A 20,185-nucleotide genomic window follows, 5' to 3' on the forward strand; every position below is an offset into this window, starting at 1 on the left:
TTGAATGAATCGTGCTTTTTGGGGTAAAGCTGCGCAAGACGCGGCTTTTTTCCTACACAAACCTGCAGCTGTGTGGAAGAATGAGTGATGCTGCAGCCTGAACCGTAAGTCTCAATGAGCACCTGTGAGACTGTCAGCCCCTCCCCTCGGCTCTCCCCATGGATGTAATCTCCGACTTGACAACAGGTATTTGTGAGGTCCCAGACGAAGTAATCTGTCCAGACCTCGGCGAGCTTTTGGCAGGAGAGTCAGAGCAGAGCTCCTACAGCGCAGAGTCTCTAGGTAAGTCTCAGTCAGCGTGCTGATGAATGAACCTCTTCTTTATCCAGTCAGTGACTTGGATCGGGACTCAGACCTTTGTGTTTTCATTTGTAGAGCTGCATTTTTTTTTTCAGCCAATAATCAGACAGAAAATCAGCGCTGCCTAATTTGTATTCTGCGAGTGAAGCAGGTAATAATTCTGAGTTAACGTTCAGCATCGTGAACCCAAACCGGTTTGTTTCTCGGAGCCGTGTGGCTCAGGCTTGATCTGAATGTGTGATGATGCGCCTTTTTGCCGCAGAGTGATCTTGCCGCGGATGCCGCAGCCAACTTGGTCCTGCTTGAGGCATGAGAGTAGAGATAAAGGTTACTATCAGACCAGCCCGTGTCTTTGCTTTCTGCCACACACTGCTGAGGTTATTATCCTCACACTAACAGGTGTTTTTCATGCAGGTTAAAAAAAACCGTGTGGCTCGAATGTAAACCTACAGGTAAGGGAAGACTAGTGCGCATTTAACGTGATACTGTTATAACATCTGCTCTGCTAAGAAATTATTTTATAAAAAGACCACTCGCTACACTGACGTTTTGATCACTGCTGCAGGTTCTGACAGTGTAAACTACCTTTGCATCGCTGTTTGTGGTTTTTGAACATATTCTCCAGCATTCAGCGCGCGTCCCTGCGTGAGGCTCAGTGTCAGTTACAGCTGATGAGCTGCTCCTGTGCACCAGTGATCCGCCGCTGAGTCGCATGCTCTGATCTTAGTAACAGCACAGTGCAGCAAAGGGAAGGCAGAGGGAACAACAGGGAAATAAAATGTGTGGGAGACATCAGACCCTCAGAGCTCATCTGTGTGGTCACTGAAACACGTCAATGCAATGTTTTAGACTGCATGTATTCTGCTGTGATGTTTGAGTTAATGCGGATGTTCATGGACTGGACATCATCAGAGGCTAAAATACCCATTTGTTGTTTCTATTTTCTATTTCTGTATGTTCAACAAGTACCTTTTTTGTGGTTGTTCAGACATTGATTTTACATTAAAAGTGATTTGTTCGAGGTTCTTCCCCAGCATTTTACACCTCTATAACAAGGTCAGGTCTCCAGATGAAGAGTCACTAATCCTTTATGTAAGAGAAAAGAGGGCCGGAAACCAAACTGGGTAACCTGCTCATTTAAAGTGTTCCTAATCCTTCTCAGAGCCTGAAGTTTTATTGGACAAGTCATTCTCTCATTATTTCTGCAGGAACCACTGTTTTGCTTAACATGAGAACTTGATATCATGGTGTGATCGTCAGAGCTGTGCAGGAGATATTTCAGTAAATTCAGCGTTTTTTAATCAATGTTATTTGACAGCAGCTCTGATGATTTGTTCATTTTCAAACACAGATAAGAGGAAACAGGTTCCTCTTTCTTTTCTCTGTGTTCGACATCTCTGACAGATTATTTCTCAGCCTTGTTCTTACGCAGCAGTGTCAGAATCATCCGGTGTGATTTGGCCCAGGTGCGGTGTGGGCCTGGCCCAGCACTGCCCTATACCTTCCTGTGTGCTAGTTACAGCACGGATTAGTGCGGTAACCTTTTGTCTGCCAGACAAAGACTCAGGTCTGTGTCGTCCTCCTGCAGACAGTCTGAGCAGCACAGCAGACAAACCAACCTTCATACCTGCTTTGTCATGACTCTTCAATAATCCCAGAGGACTTTCTGTTTATGATGATGAAGGAGTCTGGACATTAAGCGAGGATTATTGCTGCTGTGACTTCAGCTGCATGCAGACGTTACACACCCTAAGGAAACAGGGACACTGTGGAACATCAGTGCTTAGTGACGTCTTTTCTTGTGTCTTTTCTCTCTCCTTACTTCTGAAAGAAATCCCTGTTGAAGCGTCTGCAGACATGGGTCGTCAGGAGGCCGACTATGTGTGGAAGAAGAGCACTGAAAACATCCAGGAGGTTTTTGACTTCATGGAGGAGCTGGGATCGTAAGTACATTTAACTCGGTGTAAGACAGCAGCATTTACTTACATTAGAAGTACTGATTTATCCAATAAAGCTTAATGTTTTTAGAGCTGACTAGCTTTAATTTCCTGTTGGGTTTTTGAATTCACCGTCAAACTCCTTCCTGCTTTTATTAAAGCCCTCTGAATATTTTGTGTACCTGGATGTTTTGCTGCAGTAAAACTTTTATCTTTAAATACTACAGACATTTTCATGACTATAGACTCTCAACATGCTGTTTGAGGGCAGATTACTGGTTTGATTGGATTGACATGAGGAAACCTACTTTCCTTAAGCCTTAGACAACAAGACGCTCTGGCTGTTAGAGGGTTAGTCTGGCTTTTCTGCTGGTTCCTGGCAGTGAAGTCAGCTTAGCCGTTCATTCACAAAAATATGAATATTTTAAATGATTTATTCTCTTTAAATTGTCTCTTTAAATTTCTTCTCACAAAGGAAGAGAAGAAAATGAGACAGTTACTCTATTGGTTGATCAACAACATAATCAGCACCTCTTTTCTTAACTGAATTATCATTTAGGTTCTGGTGTTACCAAACTGAACAACCTTGGATTTTTATGTGATGAGCATTTTTCATTATTTTTTGACATTTTATAAACAAAACAATTAACTAGTCAATAATAAAAATTATTGTAAGTTACAGTCCTAAAATCAAGGAAACTAATGGAACAGCTGTTGGTCTGCACTGTTTAAGTTCACCTGCAGCTCCAGCTAAAGTTAATGTTTTGCAGCACATACACTGTGCTCATGCTGCTGGCCTAATTTTCATACGGTCAGCTTTATTAATCAGCAGGACTCCTAGCACTGTTGCGTATCACGGAGTGGCCCGAGAGCAACAGATGAGAGACCAGTGAGCGCTGCCAGAGTGACGTCAGCGGGCTGTTGGAAAAAACAGAGCAGCTCCGTGATGAGGTCAGAGGAGGCTGCAGACAGGTTTTAGCCGAACACATCAGCTGTGATTGGCGTGTGACGGAGGCGAGGCCGTCCTGAATCTATTGTGACATACAGCCTAATGTGATCTGATACGTGGCCCAGTTAGTCGGCAGCAAGTACATTTTATTTCCCCCAACAATTAGAAAAACAAAACAGAGACCTTTGTGGAAAAGTGAACGAAGACACGCAGAACAACTCGTGATAAGTTTCACATTCACTCTAACGTTTTAACAATCAGTTTCTGGACAGAGGGATGCTTTGCAGTTTGCAGCAAAATTAAACACAAAGAACCAAAAGAGAGAAACAAAAGCCCTGACTGAATGCTCACTGTTACACAGTCTGAGCCACTGAACAGTTTTGCTTTCATTTCTATTGAAGGTGTCAACAGAGAGGACACGCAGAGCCGTTTTGTCTGTTCTCAGATGAATAGTTTAGTGGGGTATTTTTTGTCTTCCTGTCTCCCGTTACACTAAAGGGAAGAGAATCTAGAGGGAGCAGGAGTTTTCAGCCTTTCCCACCGGGGCGTCATCGCACATAGCATAAACAACATCTTGATGGTTTCCTAGCAATCAGGACACAGTCTCTTCAGGGGTAAGATTACCCCCCCGCCCCCAATGTCTCAGAAGATACGAAGCAATTTTTGTCAACATTGTTCAATTATAAGCTGGCAAATGCACACACTCAAGTTAGTGCGTCAGTGATTTCTGATTGCCCTTTGTCTTTTTTTTTTTTCTTTTTTTTAAATAATGCTGTCTGGCTTTCACGTTCAGGGCTTGATTGATTACTTCCCTTGAGAATCACAATAAACTTCAAGGAGATCCGAGGAAGAAAATGAGCTTCGTTAACCAAGGACAAATCAGCTGAACGATGGGGTGTGGAGCACTGTTATGATGCTGCTGGGGCAGCTTGTTGTTGTGTTGTGCATTGTGTATGAGAGTGTGAGACAGGCAGGTGCAACAGTGCCTCACCAGCAGTTTTCCAAACTGGAAAACTGAAAACAATCTCAGTTCACATTGTGCTTTTAAATAAATGAGATTAAAGGTGCTCTCATCCTCCTGCAGCCGTGTGTTGATCTTCATTGGTGTACATTCCTTCATCCTGCTGGGTCACCACCTTACAGACAAAGGGCAGGGTTGTGGTATGTCCACAGCCCTTGACACCTGTTTGTGACCTGACCTGTAGTGTACGTAAGAGCTTGTTGTTCCCAAGGATCCCTGCTGCACATGCTCAGTTTCTGACCTATGCGCCTAAGGCCCTCAGTTGGCCGCGGTTTCCATTGCGTCAGGGATAAAGGGCCTAATCCACCTGGTAGAACAACTATTCCCAGACAGCGCTGAAGATAGCACAGACACAGAGCAGCACAGAGGATGGTTAAGCCACAGAGATCTTTAGTAGATCTTAATTGAACCTCCTGATAGTGTGTTTATTTTGGTGCTGATACTCACCAAGAAAATTTCCAAGAAGTTTCCATTTCCGTGTGATGCAATTAGGCAAAAATAACATTAGGAAACCCACAGTAATTACCCACTGAATCCTCTGCCTTTGCAGGGCAGCATTACACCTTGGTTTGATAAAAATACAAAATACAAGGTGTGAAACACTCATTTGTGGTTTTACAGGGCACTTAGGAATTGCCCTGTACCTGTACTGTCACATCTCTCTGTAAGAAAAAGAAAAGTGAATTTCCCAAAATGTCAAATGATTCCTGTAGCGTTTCCCAATAAAGGAAAATGGATCTCAAATGATCATATTCTGATATAATGACTTTCATGCATTTAAAACTTCAGAAACAAACATAAGAACATGCAAAACAGAGAAATGGAAGCAAGCAAAAGCTGTTCCTGATTGGCTGAGACTAATGGAAAGTAGACCCATCGAGAGGCTGACACTCGCTGTTGTTAAGGTCCCCATGGCTTAACAATGCCTCTGTTCTAATAGGCTCATAAGCCACGCTCATTTCCTCTTGCCGTGTGAGGCTCGTTATCGCTTCCCGCGCTGTTCCAAAGCAATCAGTCACGGCATCATGAATAACTCATTATCAATGTGTGTTTGTGTGTTAATTAACAGGGGGGCGTTCTCAGAGGTTTACATGGTGAAGGAGAAGAAGACGGGAAAGATGTTCGCCATGAAGTGTGTGAAGAAGAAACAGAAGAGGGACCTCAATCTGGAGAACGAGATAGCTGTGTTGAGAAGGTGATTCAGCGTGAATTTTTATGAGCCTTCAGCTTTCATTTCGTATTCCCTCAGTAGTGAGTGTGGGAAGCAATCACCACTGACCTGCTTTTTCTTTTGGCTGTGGCTGAAAAGTTACTGAAAGTGTCTTGTTGTTTTCTCAATCAGAATCAAGCACGAGAACGTTGTGGGGATGGAGGATTTCTATGAAAGTCAGACCCATTACTACCTTGTCATGGAGCTGTGAGTTCTCCACTCTTTATCTTATTACTTAAATTATCACGTTGGCAAATTAAAACGACATTCAGGATTAAAAATTGTAACCGTGGTGGCTTCTTGTTGCCAGAGTTACAGGCGGTGAGCTCTTTGACCGTATACTGGATCGGGGGGTGTACTCAGAGAAGGACGCCAGCGCGGTGATCCAGCAGGTGCTGCAGGCTGTCAGCTACCTGCACCAAAACGGCATAGTGCACCGTGATCTCAAGGTACGTGCCCGACAGCATCATACAAACACACATATTCACTGAGGCGAGGCTGAAGCACTGGAGTATTGAAGTACAAAGGCGATATCTTTTCATTACAAACTCTCAAAACAATACACTTTACATTTTATTTATTAATAAAGGCTTGTATGCTTCAGTAAGTAAGAATGATGTGGCAACATTTAGATAGATCCTTTAGATCTTTAGCCTACCTGCTTATTCTTTGCTGGGTCAGTGGGGATGTTTAAACACCTGTAAGTATATTTTACTTTCTGGATTTTGTTGCCTTTTGGCACAGCCAGCTATTTCCTTTGTTTCCAGCCTTTGTGCTAAGCTAAGCAGACATAAGTGTGGTATCAATCTAGTAATCTGTGGAACTATTCCTGTTAATATGTCTTTTACTTTTAATGACAGGCACAGCTCCATTTACAGCACTGATATTTTTATATAAAGTGAAATATTTAAGAATTTGTTTCACCACAGGGTAAAGTAAAGCTTTGAGAAGTTCGTCACTGAGGACATCAGTGTGTGAACAGCTCTCCTGTCTGTTTGTCCCTGTGCAGCCGGAGAACATCCTGTACTACAGCCAGGACGAAAACTCCAAGATCATGATCAGTGACTTTGGCCTCTCAAAGATGGTTGACAATGACATCATGTCAACAGCCTGTGGCACTCCGGGATATGTAGGTAAGGATGTCAGTCCAGTGAATGATGTATGGGCTGTTAGCGAGTGGGGGGGGGGGGGGGGGGGGGGGGGAGGGGGGAGGGGTTTTAAAATGGGTCAGAGAAATGTAAGACACCCAGGGGTGTAACTGAGTAATGCAGTACAGACCTATGTAATATTTATACCTGTGTTTCTCCGTCTACAGATCTAATTAGAGCAGTCACTGGTGTAGCTTTGACTTTTTTCTTTCACTTCCAGCTCCTGAAGTTTTGGCACAGAAGCCCTACAGTAAGGCAGTGGACTGCTGGTCTATTGGAGTTATCACCTACATCTTGTAAGTATAAACCGTGTTGAATGACTCTCTCTCTCTCACACACACACACACACACACACACACACACACACACACACACACACACACACACACACGCACACGCACACACACAAGTTCTCCTTCATTAAGTGGCAGGATTTTCAGATTACACACCGCTGCTGGTCATGTTTGTGTTTAGCATGACACAGTTACCTACATACAGAATAACGATGCAGTGATTGAGCCATAGCACCACCTAGTGAGCATCTACTACACATACCTGATACTGATACTGTTTGCCTGCACACATAATACACAGACATGCACCTTAATGATGAATTATGGAATATTTCTTCATTTTTCTTCAATTTTTCCAACATTGTTAAATCCTTATCTTATCATTGCAGACTGTGTGGATATCCCCCTTTTTATGAAGAGAGTGAGACACTGCTCTTCTCCAAGATCATGAAGGCACAGTATGAGTTTGACTCGCCCTTCTGGGATGACATATCTGAATCTGGTAAAGACACCGAGTATCAGCACAGACTCGTTTTATAGCCCGCGGCAGCTGCTTTGTTCCTCCTCCCTCGGCCCTAAATGTTTGTCTTCTTCCTATCAACAGCTAAAGATTTCATCCGTAACATGATGCAGAAGAATCCCAACATGCGCTACAGCACTGACCAAGCGCTCAGACATCCCTGGTGAGTGTCATTCTTCAGCCTCGTATCATGGTTGGATTATGATATAAATATTGGTTGTAATGCAGTAAACTAGACTCTCAAAATGTCCAACTGTCTCCTCTTTTTAGCTTTAAACTAGATTTATAATGTGAGTAAATGATTTCCTGCAATGCAGCTGCATTTCTTGAGCAGTTAGGTATGTTGTGCTTTATGCATTTTCACAATAAAAATGTCCACATAGGCAAATAATTCAAAAATCATCCCTGAAAAACTTGAATAATTAGTGAGAGTTGCTTTTCACTGTGTAGTTTATAATCCCTAGATTTATTATAGTGTATTGAGACAGCAGCGTCATGGTGACATTCATGACAGAAATCAGTGTGAAGTACAGGAAGTAGGAGTTTATCCACACAACGTCAGGTCACACAGATGGATACAGGATTAACTCTACCTTGAAATAAATGCAAGCGTTCTATTCTGTCATCTAATTTCCCAGGATTATCGGAAAGACAGCCCGGAGCCAGGATATCTACTATTCTGTCAGCGTTCAAATCCAAAAGAACTTCGCCAAGTCCAAGTGGAAGGTCAGTCCTCGTTGATTTCTTGACTTTGAAGTGGTAAGCTCATTGAGGACCTGCAGTTTATGGTAGATTAATCAGGTGCCTGCCTAAATCCTTCCTGATTAGGGACAGTTTAATAAGATATTGTTCTGTAATCAAGGCCACTGAGCACTGATGTAGAGTCAGGGCAACCAAGGTACACTTGAACATTCAGCAGTTAGAATGAATCTGAAACATGAATCTGGTTTCTGCACAGTCTATTGTGTGCTCAGTCAATGTCAGACCTACTGCATGTCCCAAGCGTCCTCATGGAAAAGCAGTTAAAATGAAGCTATGTCTCTTTTCCAACCTCTTGTCTATATTCACTTTACAGCAAGCATTCAACGCTGCTGTAGCCATCAACCACATGAAGAAGCTGCAGCTGGCCCACTCAGAGCTGGTCATGAGACAGGGCAGCATCCCAGACATCAAGGTCATCGACTTGTCCTCCCCACCAAAGAACAGCAAACGTCTCGACCCGGACAAGCTCGACCACAAGGCGGTGGAGGTCAAAGGGAACGTAAACGGGACGAATCACATGTCCCTGCCCACGAGCCAAGTTGAGCTGAAGAGCCATTACCACCCACTGAAAGCAAGTCAGAGCCAGGGTGCCGCTCACCACGCGCCCACCATAGCTGAGCAGGGCAAGCATGTCTACCACTCCGAGCCTGCCAACCTTAACGGGTTTGTATCAGCTTCACCTGATGTTCTGAATTCTGACTTTGTGACCACAGCAGGACTGCAGATGACAAAACCTTTCTGTTTTGCTTTCAGGTATGGTAAGAACCGCAATGGCAAGACTGTGCAGACCGGAGTTTGTTCAGTCATGTGAAGGCTGCGTGAAGTTTACATGGACAAAAAGCATTTTACTTGGTAGGTTCAAGTAAAGCATGTGCATACATATTATAAGCAAATACAGCAGTATAAGCAGTAATATAAGCAGTATATGAATTCATTCATTTTCATTTTTTTAAATTTAGATCTGTGCTTTTCCTACTGACATGTCCAAATGTCTGTTTTTTTGTTTTAGTTTTAGTTTTGTTGACTGAACATATTTCCCAGCTTCTACCTGAAAAGCCTTGCAGGGCCTTTAATTCTATCCTGTCTGATAGTATTCTGTATCTATGTTTTCTTTGTGGGGGAATACAAGTAGTAATAGTCTGATTTTTAAGAGTGTAACATGGGGATTAATAAGGAGAACATCTCTTACCCTTTACCTCTTACACTATCTCACCCTGAGTGTGTTCCTTCCCTCTGCAGGTCAGTGTTGTGCTGTGCTGACTCAGCATGCAGCTGTTTTGTGTCTGCAGCTCCCCCTGGTACTGAGAGTTGAGAATGAGAAGTGGTTGATCCTCAGACCGACCTGAAGAGGTCTGTGACTGTCCACACAGTCTGTGGGACAATTTTATTTTGGAAAGAGTGCCTACGAAGCTTCCCGACAAACACACAGAAGCACACAACCACACACACACACACACACACAAAGTCACACATTCAAATACACAGGGTATACTGCAGTCAAACAGGACATTTCAGACAGTATTCAGAGGATTGTCTCTCAGAGGACGGGATGTGATGGCTTCACTCCCTGCTGGGCTCCACTTGAACGTTGGTCCCTGACCTCTGATGTCATGAAGGCTCATTTCACACTTCCTGACTCTTGATCAGGTTGAGTTTGATTCATCAGAGCACTTAGTGTCCAGGTTTATAGAGCTGTGGTGACATGTCATTAAATGAAATATTCACAATGCAATAAGACAAACTATTGTTGTTAATCATGTGCAAAGCGTTATCCTATAGCCAACCTGCATTTGTAAGCACTTTAGGATATTTAGGAAAAACTGCATGCTTACTGCTTCAGATAAGCCATACTGGTCAAATTTATTCTTGTAAAGTTGTGTTTTGTTTTTTCTAAATTATTTGCTTCCTTTTTTAAAAAAAGAATAAACATAACAGAAAAAAAGAGCTACACAGAAATGAGTCGATGAAAAAATATATAACTGACAAATAATTAACAGTGTAAATGCCACAAGTATATCCCTAACTTGCCAACTCATAGCGCTCATTTACCATCAATGTGCTAGAATGAAAAATGTCATTTACATTCACTGTAATAGATGTTTCTTCACTGACTGTAAGTGCTCCATACTTGACAGTCTGCTTTTTGTCTCTACAGTTGTATGTGGCTTTGTACTGATGCATTCAACAGATATTAATTCCCGTGTGCTCATAAATAAAGTCTGTGCAGAATTTGCATTTGTTTTGATGCCATTTTATTCGTCTTAAAAAAATAGCGCCATGTCACCCATGAAAAATGTATAATTGATACACAGAATGATCCTAGTTAACAGTAATTTCATTTTAACAGTGAATTGATTGTCTACTAAGATTGTAGACGTTCACATTTGTTGAATATTCTTTTGATTACAATGAGCAAATGGACCGTACAACTGCACATTTGTTCAGCTTCCATAAAAGAATGGACGAATTAAAATAAGTGTGTAAAAAGGGAAAAAAGAACCTGCAGCCTGAATTTACTGAAACGGGGAAAAGAATGGCACCCACTTATTGTAGACCTGCTGAACAAAGTGTAATGGAAAAATGAATGTTTTATATTAAGTCAAATCAAAAAGCATATCTAAGCAATTAAGAATCTGTCCACTTGTTATCATTTACTCACCTTTTATTTGTCTGATTTCATTCTTACTTTTCTGTTTTCTCTCAAAATCACATTTTTTAAGTATTTGTTTTCACAAACTTAAAAGAGAAATTAAAACAAAATACATAATAATTTATTGTACCTGACTCTGTGACCTGACCAGGTATCCCTAATCAAACTAACCTCTAAGCCAATTACCAGGCTGTACTTCTTCAGCAGATCAGATGACACATCAGCTCTTCCCGCACAGCCAGGATTACAGCGAGCAGGGTATTTAGAGCTGCAGGATTCGGCCTGAGTAAATTGGAGTGAGTCAGCAGATGCAACACATGCAAGCACCAAGTTCAAACTGAAAGTTTCAGCTTTTATCTAAACATATGAATCAAAATCAGAAGCTGGAAATTTATGTTACCATACTGGCCACATATTAAGTTTTCCCTGTCCTGTATTTCACAATAAGCCCTGGATCACCAGCCCTTACTAAGATGGAAAAGTCTAATTTACGCAATATATAAAAAAAAACTAACAGATTCTGCTCTGAGTGGTTCAGCTTTTATACGCCAGAAATCACAGAAAATTACAGCGCGTGTCCATGATCTTTTGCTGAAAGAGTTTTCAGATCTAAACCCTAAAACATGGTTTACTAGGTGAAGTCCAGTATAGAGACAGACTGTCCATTCAAGCATCAGAAATCTGGGGCAAAGGTTTCCAAACAGCCTCAACCTTTTCCCAGCAGTGGCAAACACAGATGCCCACAATCCAGACTCAGTTGCTCAAAGAGGAACATTATTGACAGTGTGAATTAGCAGCAACATCAACAGAAAGTCTGTGCTCCAAAACTGACAAATGGGGGGAAAGGTTGTTCTTGAATTTAGGCCCATTTCATCACTTCAGAGCAAAAGTTCAAGTGTTGATCAATAACCACCCAAAAGAGTTATTGTACCACAAGCGATGTGGGGGAGTATTTTCTTTTATTTCAGTTTTTAGTTTCTGTTCTGTGTTTTGACAGCATGTACTTGCTGCAACCTTTTTTTGTGTGTGTCTGTGTGTGTGCGTATTTTGCAATTATGGATGTTTTGTAAAAGAATATGTAAAAGGATGTGTATGATTTTTATGCTCACAATTATTTCTTTTATTGTTGCTTGTATTTTTTTAACCTTCTTGGCTCATCACTCACTTCAAGACATTCTTGGCTGTCAGTAGGAAAAACAAACACTGGTCACAGTCTATAGTCGTGAGGCTGACCTAAATTCTAACATCCGCCATGCTGGTAAGGATAATACTAGAAAGCTGATGTTCAGCAGGTACAATGTTTACCATGTTCACCTTGTTAATATAGCATGTTAGCATGCTAACATTTGCTAACTCTTACTAAACATAAAGCACAGCTGCAGCTAATGGGAATTTTATGAGTTTTGTAGGGTCAGAAATAAAAGTACTCTATAAATTAAAACTTTATTCAGATGATGGCACTGAACAAAAAGTCAGTTTTGTACCAATTTTGTACCATATCCATCCAGTGGCTGTTGAGATAATTCAGTAATAAGTACTGGTGCTGGTGAAAAAGTCAAGGATTTTATCCTCTGGTGAACATGAATATCTGTAAATATCGAAGTCTAATTAGTAGTTAGTCAGAAGTGGTGACCTGACTGATAGACCAACACAGACACAGCCGTCCCTATAGCCACTAGTATGGCTACCAATTAAACTGAAGTAAATGTTATAGTGCAAAGCATCTATCATTCAGTACGCACATGTTGAACCAACACGCAGAAGTCTTGTGACGTTGGCCAGTTGTCATTTTCACTGAGCGCCCATGACACATGTCTCTCTGGGACAAAGATCAGACACATTTCACAACTCACTTGCCTGACTTCACTCTCCCCTCTCCTGCAGTGAGGGAACAAGGTCAAAGGGCAGAAAATTTCGGACGAAGAAACACATACACGTTAACCCCTGCAATCTCTCACTGCTTCATTGTCAGCTCCACAGTCAGACAGTGTACCTGAGCCAGAGCAGCTCAGGGCAGCATGTTTCGGGGGATTCTATCAAACCTTATCCTCTAATGAACCTTATCTGTCATTGTTCAATAAGGGGAATACCCTGTGTAAACATACAGTCGTCAGACAAAGTCTGTCAACCAATAAATGGGACTGGTTTTCACATTGATCCTCCTCAGCTCTCCTGAGGAGGATCAATGTGTATGGTAACGAGCCACGCAACACAAACCAACCACTCATAGTGTTCAATGTTCAGTAGCATGCACTACTTTGTTTGGTTCACTTATCATCATTCTGAGCTCAGAATCACTGCGTGGTTGGAATTCCTATATATATATAGATAAACTGAACACGTACAGACCTCACATGATGACACATGCACAGTTTCACTTACAGGGAATATTTGCTTCACTTCTTGTCCTGGAAACCCATGCCCTTTTACCCAAACAAACTCTAATCTCCAAAAAGCAATTGCAATACAAGTGCCCTCATGAATATGCATCTAGTCGCCACTGTGGGAGTTGACCTGACTCCACTTGTGTTTAAATTGCAGGATTTGCCCCTTGTTTCTCTGCCTGCGAACGCCTGACCGGGCCTAACTCTGAGAAAAAAAAAAGAATCAGAATTTGGATTGTGCTACAAAGTGAGTATCTACATTTCACTGTTAGTATTTTATGTGCATTTAATGTCTTAGAAAGATTGATTTCAACTTATCCAAACCAATTTGTTTTAAAGTAAATCAGCAGTTCTTTGACAGTTCTGTCTGTGTAATTTCTGTTTCTTTATCAACAGACTAACCAAGTGCGACAAATATGGAAACCATTGGCGAGATCATCCCATTTGCTAAGGAGATGCTGAACCAGAGGCCAAACCGGGGCATGGTGAAGATCTACATGCTCGGCTCCACTCTGGCGATGCTCGGACTGGTTGGTGGACTGGTGGAAATGGTTTTCCTGCCATTTGTGGAGCAGGAGAGTGTTGAGGACACACCTGTAGAGCTTATCACGGAGAAGAGGAAGGAGAAGAAGCGGGTGTCGAAGTCACACACTACCTTGGTTTGCCCTGAATTTGTGGATGTGCCGGAGATGGAAGTGATCGAGGCCAAGGCCAAACATCTGGTGACTGCTGGGCAGAGAAGCTCAGCCAACCGCTTACATGCTTCTTAAAGAAACTCTTCTCTCCTGATGTAAATGGACACTGCAATTACAATGTTGATGGCGATGGTGGTAAATTAAACCACCATGTTGAACTGGTCCCTTTTGTACTCATTCTTTTATTTCAGATTTGGTTAAAAATGCAGTTTTTTCCCCCTGTTGACTGGCAAAAAAATTAGATGTGTGCATACACTGAAAACTGCAGGGTACAGTAAAGTCTGGCTGCTGGGCAGCTGATACTTGAGGATGTGATGCGATGAATGTGTTGGGGAAAAAAATGGAATTTGTGTGATTTCGTTCATTTTGCACTCTAATAAACCTATTTTTCAGCGAGCAACTGATTCAGGTCATGATTTTACTATGTTATAAACTGTGCATATTAGAAAGTCCCTTAAATGGATTTTTTAAGAGAAAGGTATTGATTAAAAACAAACTTAAACAGTTTTCTTTATCGATTCCTTTGCTGGTTATTTTCTTTAGTATTCGATTGATTGTTTGGCCTATAAAATGCCGTAAGATAGTAAAAACGTCTATCACAGTATTTTCACGGTGAAGCCTTCAAATTACTTGTTTTGTTGAACCAATGGTCCAAAACCCAGGACATTCAGTTTACAATGATATAAAACAGAGGAAAACAGAAAACCCTCACAAACGGTAAGCTGGACGTAGGTTTCAGAAATGACTTTATTTGGTGAGAAAAGCAGATGAATAATTCTGCAGGTGTAACTTTCCATGCCACCACAAGAGGGCGGAAGTAAATACTTTTCTAAGTACTTTCAACATCCGGCCGTGTGACGGAAGTGACGTCATATAGTCGCAACCGTGTTTACTAACGGCGGCTAAATGGTGGTCGGAGAAATAAACTTGTCGTGACAATAATTACGTTTCATCCACCGAGCAGAGACCCAGATAATTACGGATGGCGGATCCTGCGGTGGCATCGGGAGCTTCACTGAACGCAGGAGGGGTAAGAGAGGGGTTTTACTCTCAGCGTCGTGGGCAGGGTGTATCGGGGTTTACCGTGTCAAGCTAGCCTTCAGACTCACCTGTGCTGAAATGTCTCTGCGAGGATTAATAAGCCAAAATGACAACTGTCGAGTCCAGTATGAACCTGCTGTACTGACTGTAAGGTGTACGCCACCGTTTATATGGCGAATGTGTCTGTAAATGCTAATGAATTGACATTTACATGTGTGTGTACTGTGAATTTGCAAACGTGGGCTCATTCCTCTGCCTGTGTTGTTCTTAAAGTTTCTCCTGCTTGTGTGCACATGTGCTGCGTAAGTCAGTCCTGTCAAACACAGTTGTTTGCAGAACTTTGGGCAAATCACATATTCTGTTTTGAAAAGAAGTAAATTCAACCCCCGCGGCAAACAGACAATGAAAATTAGTTTTTGTTAAAGTGTTAGTGCGCTGTTGCTTTTTATTTCATGAATGTAAAAATCATAACAAAATTAAATAGTAATTAAGCTTGTGCAAAAGTTTGGGAACCAACTAAATCTCTGTATAGTTCTTTCACATTTGAAAACAGTCCCATAATAATGTTTTTTTGCTTGTTTTCACTTTTAATTGGCCCAGGGGTACCCACTTTTTTTTTACAAACACCTGTAAGAAAACTGCTGATACTGTTGATGTTTCTACATTCTCAGTTTATTTGGTTGTTCTCAGAGTTTTGTACATTCAGTACTCAAGTCAAGTTTGTTTTGTTTGTGGAGCCCAATATCTCCAACCATAAATTTGCCCCACAGTCTGTCCTTAGACCTTTGATTCAGATAAAGTAAAAATTCTCCGATTTAGCAGAGAAAAGAATAGGACAGACAGACATGCAATAAAATAGATCAACATAGTAATATTATAGTATGGACAGTCAGGATGACCACATTATAGATAGGTTGTACTCAGTGTTTTGTTGCTTCCTTCATGCTGTAATGAGCCATTTTCCTTATGACTTTTCTCATGCATTTTCTCACCCACTGCATCTGTTCATTTCTGTGTTTGTTCAGCGTGGGGGTGGTGGTAAAGCAGCTTCCAGCCCTGCAGAGAACTACCACCTGGCCAGACGTCGCACCCTTCAGGTTGTTGTCAGTGCCCTGCTGACCGAGTGTGGCTTCGAGAGCGCAGAGAAGGCAGCAGTGGAGACACTCACTGAGATGATGCAGAGCTGTATGTATGAATTATAAAGTGGAGACCTCACACACACTGAGGATGTGTTGTGTTTATTTTCCATTTGAATATCTTTGTGTATCAGAATTGAAACATGTTCCACAAATTTTCTTCAGTACAGCAACAAATATTTTATAAAGATGATGCTTTTATGTGCATATAGTATGTATTATGTACTGTTTAAGTGACATGATTGATTAATGAATAATGGACTGTGTATAAGAAAAGAGGAAATGACTATCTATTTACAAAACGTTTGTTAAATAAAGAATGGTGGTGTAGTGGAGAAAATGTATGATAAACAAATGTGTAAATAAAGCACCAGCGAGGAGTGTGACATGTTTTAATTTTGATTCACTTGCATCAAAAATCACACTGGTCTTCACTTTATTCAGTATGAGTTCTCAAAGTTAGAAAATCTGAAGTTGCACAACACTGGTTCTGACTTTTTCTGTAGACATGACTCAGTCCTTGTGGAGGTCATTCATCATTAATATTAGCAGGGATGTCCTGATCCCATCTGTCGTATTTATGCTTTTCTGAAACACCCTGTTTTGTCCCTTTTTTTCAGATATAACTGAAATAGGTCGCTGTGCCAAAGCTTATTGTGAACACACAGCCAGAAGCATTCCAACCCTGCCGGATGCAGTGGTGACGCTCATTGAAATGGGTAAGTCCTGGAGGACACAGATGAATCATACATTGCTAACATGACATAATACCAACGGCATCATTAAATCTGTTTGTGTCATTGCAGGTTTTAATGTCGACACACTGCCTGTGTATGCGAAAAGATCACAGAGGATGGTTATAACTGCCCGTAAGTAGGCGCTCTGGTAATGACAGTAATAAATAAACAAATGAGAAATTAACTTACAAACATAGTGATGAACTGCGGTTTTCTTTATTGATTTCAAATGTGACAGATGTTTGGATTTTGTGAATTTCAGCTCCAGTGACGAACCCACCTGTGACTCCCAAAGCACTGTCAGCCGGACAGAAACGCACCCACCCGTCTCACATCCCGAGCCACTTCCCAGAGTTCCCTGACCCTCACACCTACATCAGAACGCCAGTGAGTCTTTTCTCAGTACTTCTTATTGAGATCGTCATACACAGCCTGTCTATGGGGATTAAATTGAATCTACATTACACGTAACTTTGAAAAACTTTGGTTTTATTTTTCAGTTTCTACACTTTTTCATTCATACATTCATGGAAAACATTCAAAGCAAAAAGTGAAAAAAGTACAACGTAACCAACACAATGAACCAGTGCAAATAGTTTTCAGTGCAAAATGAAGTTTCAAGTCAGTATATTAGGCTTACTGCAGCATACTGTTATATCACTCAGCAGTTCTTCTTTAGAAGAATCAGCATGTCTGCTTTTTCAGGTGTCAGGCAAGCTTGCTCCAGGCTAATACTGTCCCCAGCAGTAGAAAATGTATGTTCTGAGAGTGTGGATGTTGCTTACATACAGAGATAACTTGTTGCCAAGTCAGAAAGCATTGACAGAGTGTCCTTCATGCCTATACATATTTTGCTACGTAGCTCAAACAAACGTAGCTGACAGTTTCGCGACGGCGTGAGCTACGTAGGTCAAGCGAAGCTGTTGCGTTGGGCACATTCTTCCGACCGCAATCCGTGTAAATCCCTGTAAAATGTGGAAAAGATCTAGAGCGTGTTTTTGTGGGCGTGGCATAAACTTGTTTTTCCTAGATGACTGGACACAGCCAATCACCAGCACTTTTTACGTGAGCTCCGTAGGTCAAACAAACGTAGCTGACAGCTTCGCGACGGCGTGAGCTACGTGGCTCAAGCGAAGCTGTCGCGTCGCGCGCATTCTTCCAACCTTATGTGTGACGGATAAAATTCAGAAAGTATCTCACTGAAGTGTGTTTTTCTTTCCGCAGACGTTCAGAGAACCTGTGTCAGACTACCAAGTGGTGAGAGAGAAGGCAGCAACTCAGAGGAGAGACGTGGAGCGAGCGCTCACACGCTTCATGGCCAAGACCGGAGAAACTCAGAGCCTCTTCAAAGACGACATCACTGCCTTCCCATGTGAGTGATTTTTACCAAGCTTACCTGTATTTCACAGACTGATTTATATCTTCATTGAGTGTGTTTTTGTTATGCTTCTTAAAACAGTGATTGCAGCACAGCCGAGCACCATCCCATATCTCAGCGCCCTCCTACCGTCTGAGCTGGAACTGCAAGCTCTGGAGGAGACGGATTCCTCTGAGCAGGACGACCAGACGGACAGTGAGAACACAACAGGAAATATCATTGCTGTAAGTTTTCATGGCTGCAGCTTGCCCATTGTCTGATGTAGTCAGTGTTTACCCATCATCATTCTCTCTCACTGAGTTCCTGGGTTTTCTTTGATTTTAACATTTTTACTTCTATATCTTCCATATTCTTTAGGTTCAGCCAGCTGTATAGAGTAAAGAGTTTTTTAATTATCATTTCAAGATCAGACTTTAGTATTTAGCTACAACAGCTGGATGGTAGAGTCAGTGAGGTTTGGAGAAGGCGTCTTTGTTTCTGTACACGTGCTAAAAATCCTTGGTTTCCAGGGGTAGTTTTCACAGGAATCAGCAGCCGTCTTTGATGAGAAGTCTTGGGAAATTCTGGGATCCCAGTTCCTGGGACTCAGCCCTTCTGTGGAAGTTCATAAAAGGGCTTTTGTGTATTTTGCATGGGATTTTCCACTCAAAGCCTAATTATTAAACAAATCAGACATAATGTAATGTCTCATTTACATATATGTCTAAAATGTTTTACATGGAGTTACATTTCTGTCTGTAATTTGTGAGCTTTAGATGTCCAGGTATGCAGATATTTTAACTTTGGACAGTCAGGCTAGCTGTCCACATGCTTCCAGTCTTTATACTAAGCTAGTCGCCTGCAGGCTCTAGCTCCATATTTAATGCACAAACATGAGAGTGGGATCAGTTTTCTCATCTAACCCTTGGCGTTCCCTCATTCAGGACGATCCAGGAGCCGACAAAGAGAACTCCATGCTTCCTCCCAGTGGCGTTGTTCCCTCCACAAAGGCCAGTGAGGAAAACGTGATCGACAACCCGTATCTCCGGCCGGTCAAGAAACCCAAAGTGAGGAGGAAGAAATGAGTCGGGACCCACCTGAACCAACAGACTCACATTTGCCACAGTGCTTGGTGCTTTCAGCAGTCCGGTCAGCGATTCCCTCCACTGAGAGGAGCGGCCCGGTGTTGAAGCCTGCTGCGTTAGCCGGGACCAGCGGCTACTTCTCGTCAAAGCAGGGACCAGTGCTACTGTTCACTTTGGCATACTGACTGACTTCTATTGACGTTTTTTTGTGTTAACAGTATTTTTTTTTTTCAGGAGGCACTCACTTTGTTTAAAATTTGTGACGTCATTTTGTAAGCAACATCATTGTGTAATATACAAACACAGAAATCCAGTCATTTTGAGAATAAAGAAAAATATGTTTCTTTTTTTAAAACTCTGAGATATACAACTTTTCTTGGTGTCTGTTTTAGTCTGGAATATAAAACTGTTTCGTTGATGGTAGGGAGAATAAGGAAAATAATATACATTATCAGCCTCATGGTGGATTTCCATCCATCAGCTCCAGAATTAATAGTACAAGCTCAGGTAGGCCACTCTGCTCCTCTTCTTCAGAAACGCCTTTTCACAGTTTAGCTGAAGGGAAAAAAAAATTAGATAGGCTGCAGTTTGTGGCACTGTTTAACTGTACTGCATTATACAAAAAGGTGTGTCTGTGTTTTAGCCTCATTCGTGTAGACAGGGGTTGACAAAGTAATAGAAACACCTTCCAGTATACAGCAATACAATTCAACAGCACCCACGAACTGAAGTCTCCAAAACAATCATACAGTTGAATCAACACCTTTAAAAGTGTTTCAACAAAAACTGACAATAATCTTCTCTATCATCGTGACAATAATTTTACCTTTCACTGAAATGATTGTGAGGGAAGCAGTCGGAAAATGGCATCACTGTTTGACAGTAATCTGTGCCTGCTTGTGTTTGATTGGCCACCACAGTTCTCCCTGCCTGTTTTCACTCTGGTCTAATAAAGCTTAA

General features: G+C 41.7%; 3 protein-coding genes across 3 annotated transcripts; all 3 read left to right on the forward strand.

The window, feature by feature from the left end:
* Positions 1-158: 158 nt before the first annotated feature.
* On the forward strand, positions 159-10,300 carry camk1gb (calcium/calmodulin-dependent protein kinase IGb). The gene is made up of 13 exons (XM_041057058.1): positions 159-282; positions 2,132-2,243; positions 5,277-5,402; positions 5,550-5,624; positions 5,728-5,866; positions 6,427-6,550; positions 6,786-6,861; positions 7,248-7,360; positions 7,463-7,541; positions 8,017-8,104; positions 8,454-8,803; positions 8,894-8,992; positions 9,380-10,300. The coding sequence occupies exons 1-12, from the start codon at positions 159-161 to the stop codon at positions 8,949-8,951; spliced, it is 1,464 nt and encodes a 487-aa protein (XP_040912992.1). The 3' UTR covers positions 8,952-8,992; positions 9,380-10,300.
* Positions 10,301-13,299: 2,999 nt separating this feature from the next.
* g0s2 (G0/G1 switch 2) lies at positions 13,300-14,265 on the forward strand. The gene is made up of 2 exons (XM_041057302.1): positions 13,300-13,421; positions 13,571-14,265. The coding sequence occupies exon 2, from the start codon at positions 13,591-13,593 to the stop codon at positions 13,942-13,944; it is 354 nt and encodes a 117-aa protein (XP_040913236.1). The 5' UTR covers positions 13,300-13,421; positions 13,571-13,590; the 3' UTR covers positions 13,945-14,265.
* Positions 14,266-14,724: 459 nt separating this feature from the next.
* Positions 14,725-20,185, forward strand: taf8 (TAF8 RNA polymerase II, TATA box binding protein (TBP)-associated factor). Its single transcript, XM_041057269.1, has 8 exons — positions 14,725-14,899; positions 15,936-16,095; positions 16,667-16,765; positions 16,853-16,915; positions 17,046-17,170; positions 18,008-18,155; positions 18,243-18,385; positions 19,085-20,185. Exons 1-8 carry the CDS (start codon positions 14,852-14,854, stop codon positions 19,223-19,225), a joined length of 927 nt encoding a protein of 308 aa, XP_040913203.1. The 5' UTR covers positions 14,725-14,851; the 3' UTR covers positions 19,226-20,185.

This window comes from Toxotes jaculatrix, chromosome 2, assembly GCF_017976425.1.
Source record: "Toxotes jaculatrix isolate fToxJac2 chromosome 2, fToxJac2.pri, whole genome shotgun sequence".
NCBI lineage: Eukaryota > Metazoa > Chordata > Actinopteri > Toxotidae > Toxotes > Toxotes jaculatrix.

Excerpts from the sequence above, each read along its gene's own strand:
- camk1gb (XM_041057058.1), top strand. The coding sequence starts at position 159 with ATGGATGTAATCTCCGACTTGACAACAGGTATTTGTGAGGTCCCAGAC. Across the intron at positions 2,244-5,276 it reads TTCATGGAGGAGCTGGGATC|GGGGGCGTTCTCAGAGGTTT; the intron begins GTAAGTACATTT and ends GTTAATTAACAG. Across the intron at positions 5,403-5,549 it reads GAGATAGCTGTGTTGAGAAG|AATCAAGCACGAGAACGTTG; the intron begins GTGATTCAGCGT and ends TTTCTCAATCAG.
- g0s2 (XM_041057302.1), top strand. The coding sequence starts at position 13,591 with ATGGAAACCATTGGCGAGATCATCCCATTTGCTAAGGAGATGCTGAAC.
- taf8 (XM_041057269.1), top strand. The coding sequence starts at position 14,852 with ATGGCGGATCCTGCGGTGGCATCGGGAGCTTCACTGAACGCAGGAGGG. Across the intron at positions 16,096-16,666 it reads CACTGAGATGATGCAGAGCT|ATATAACTGAAATAGGTCGC; the intron begins GTATGTATGAAT and ends CCTTTTTTTCAG. Across the intron at positions 16,766-16,852 it reads GGTGACGCTCATTGAAATGG|GTTTTAATGTCGACACACTG; the intron begins GTAAGTCCTGGA and ends GTGTCATTGCAG.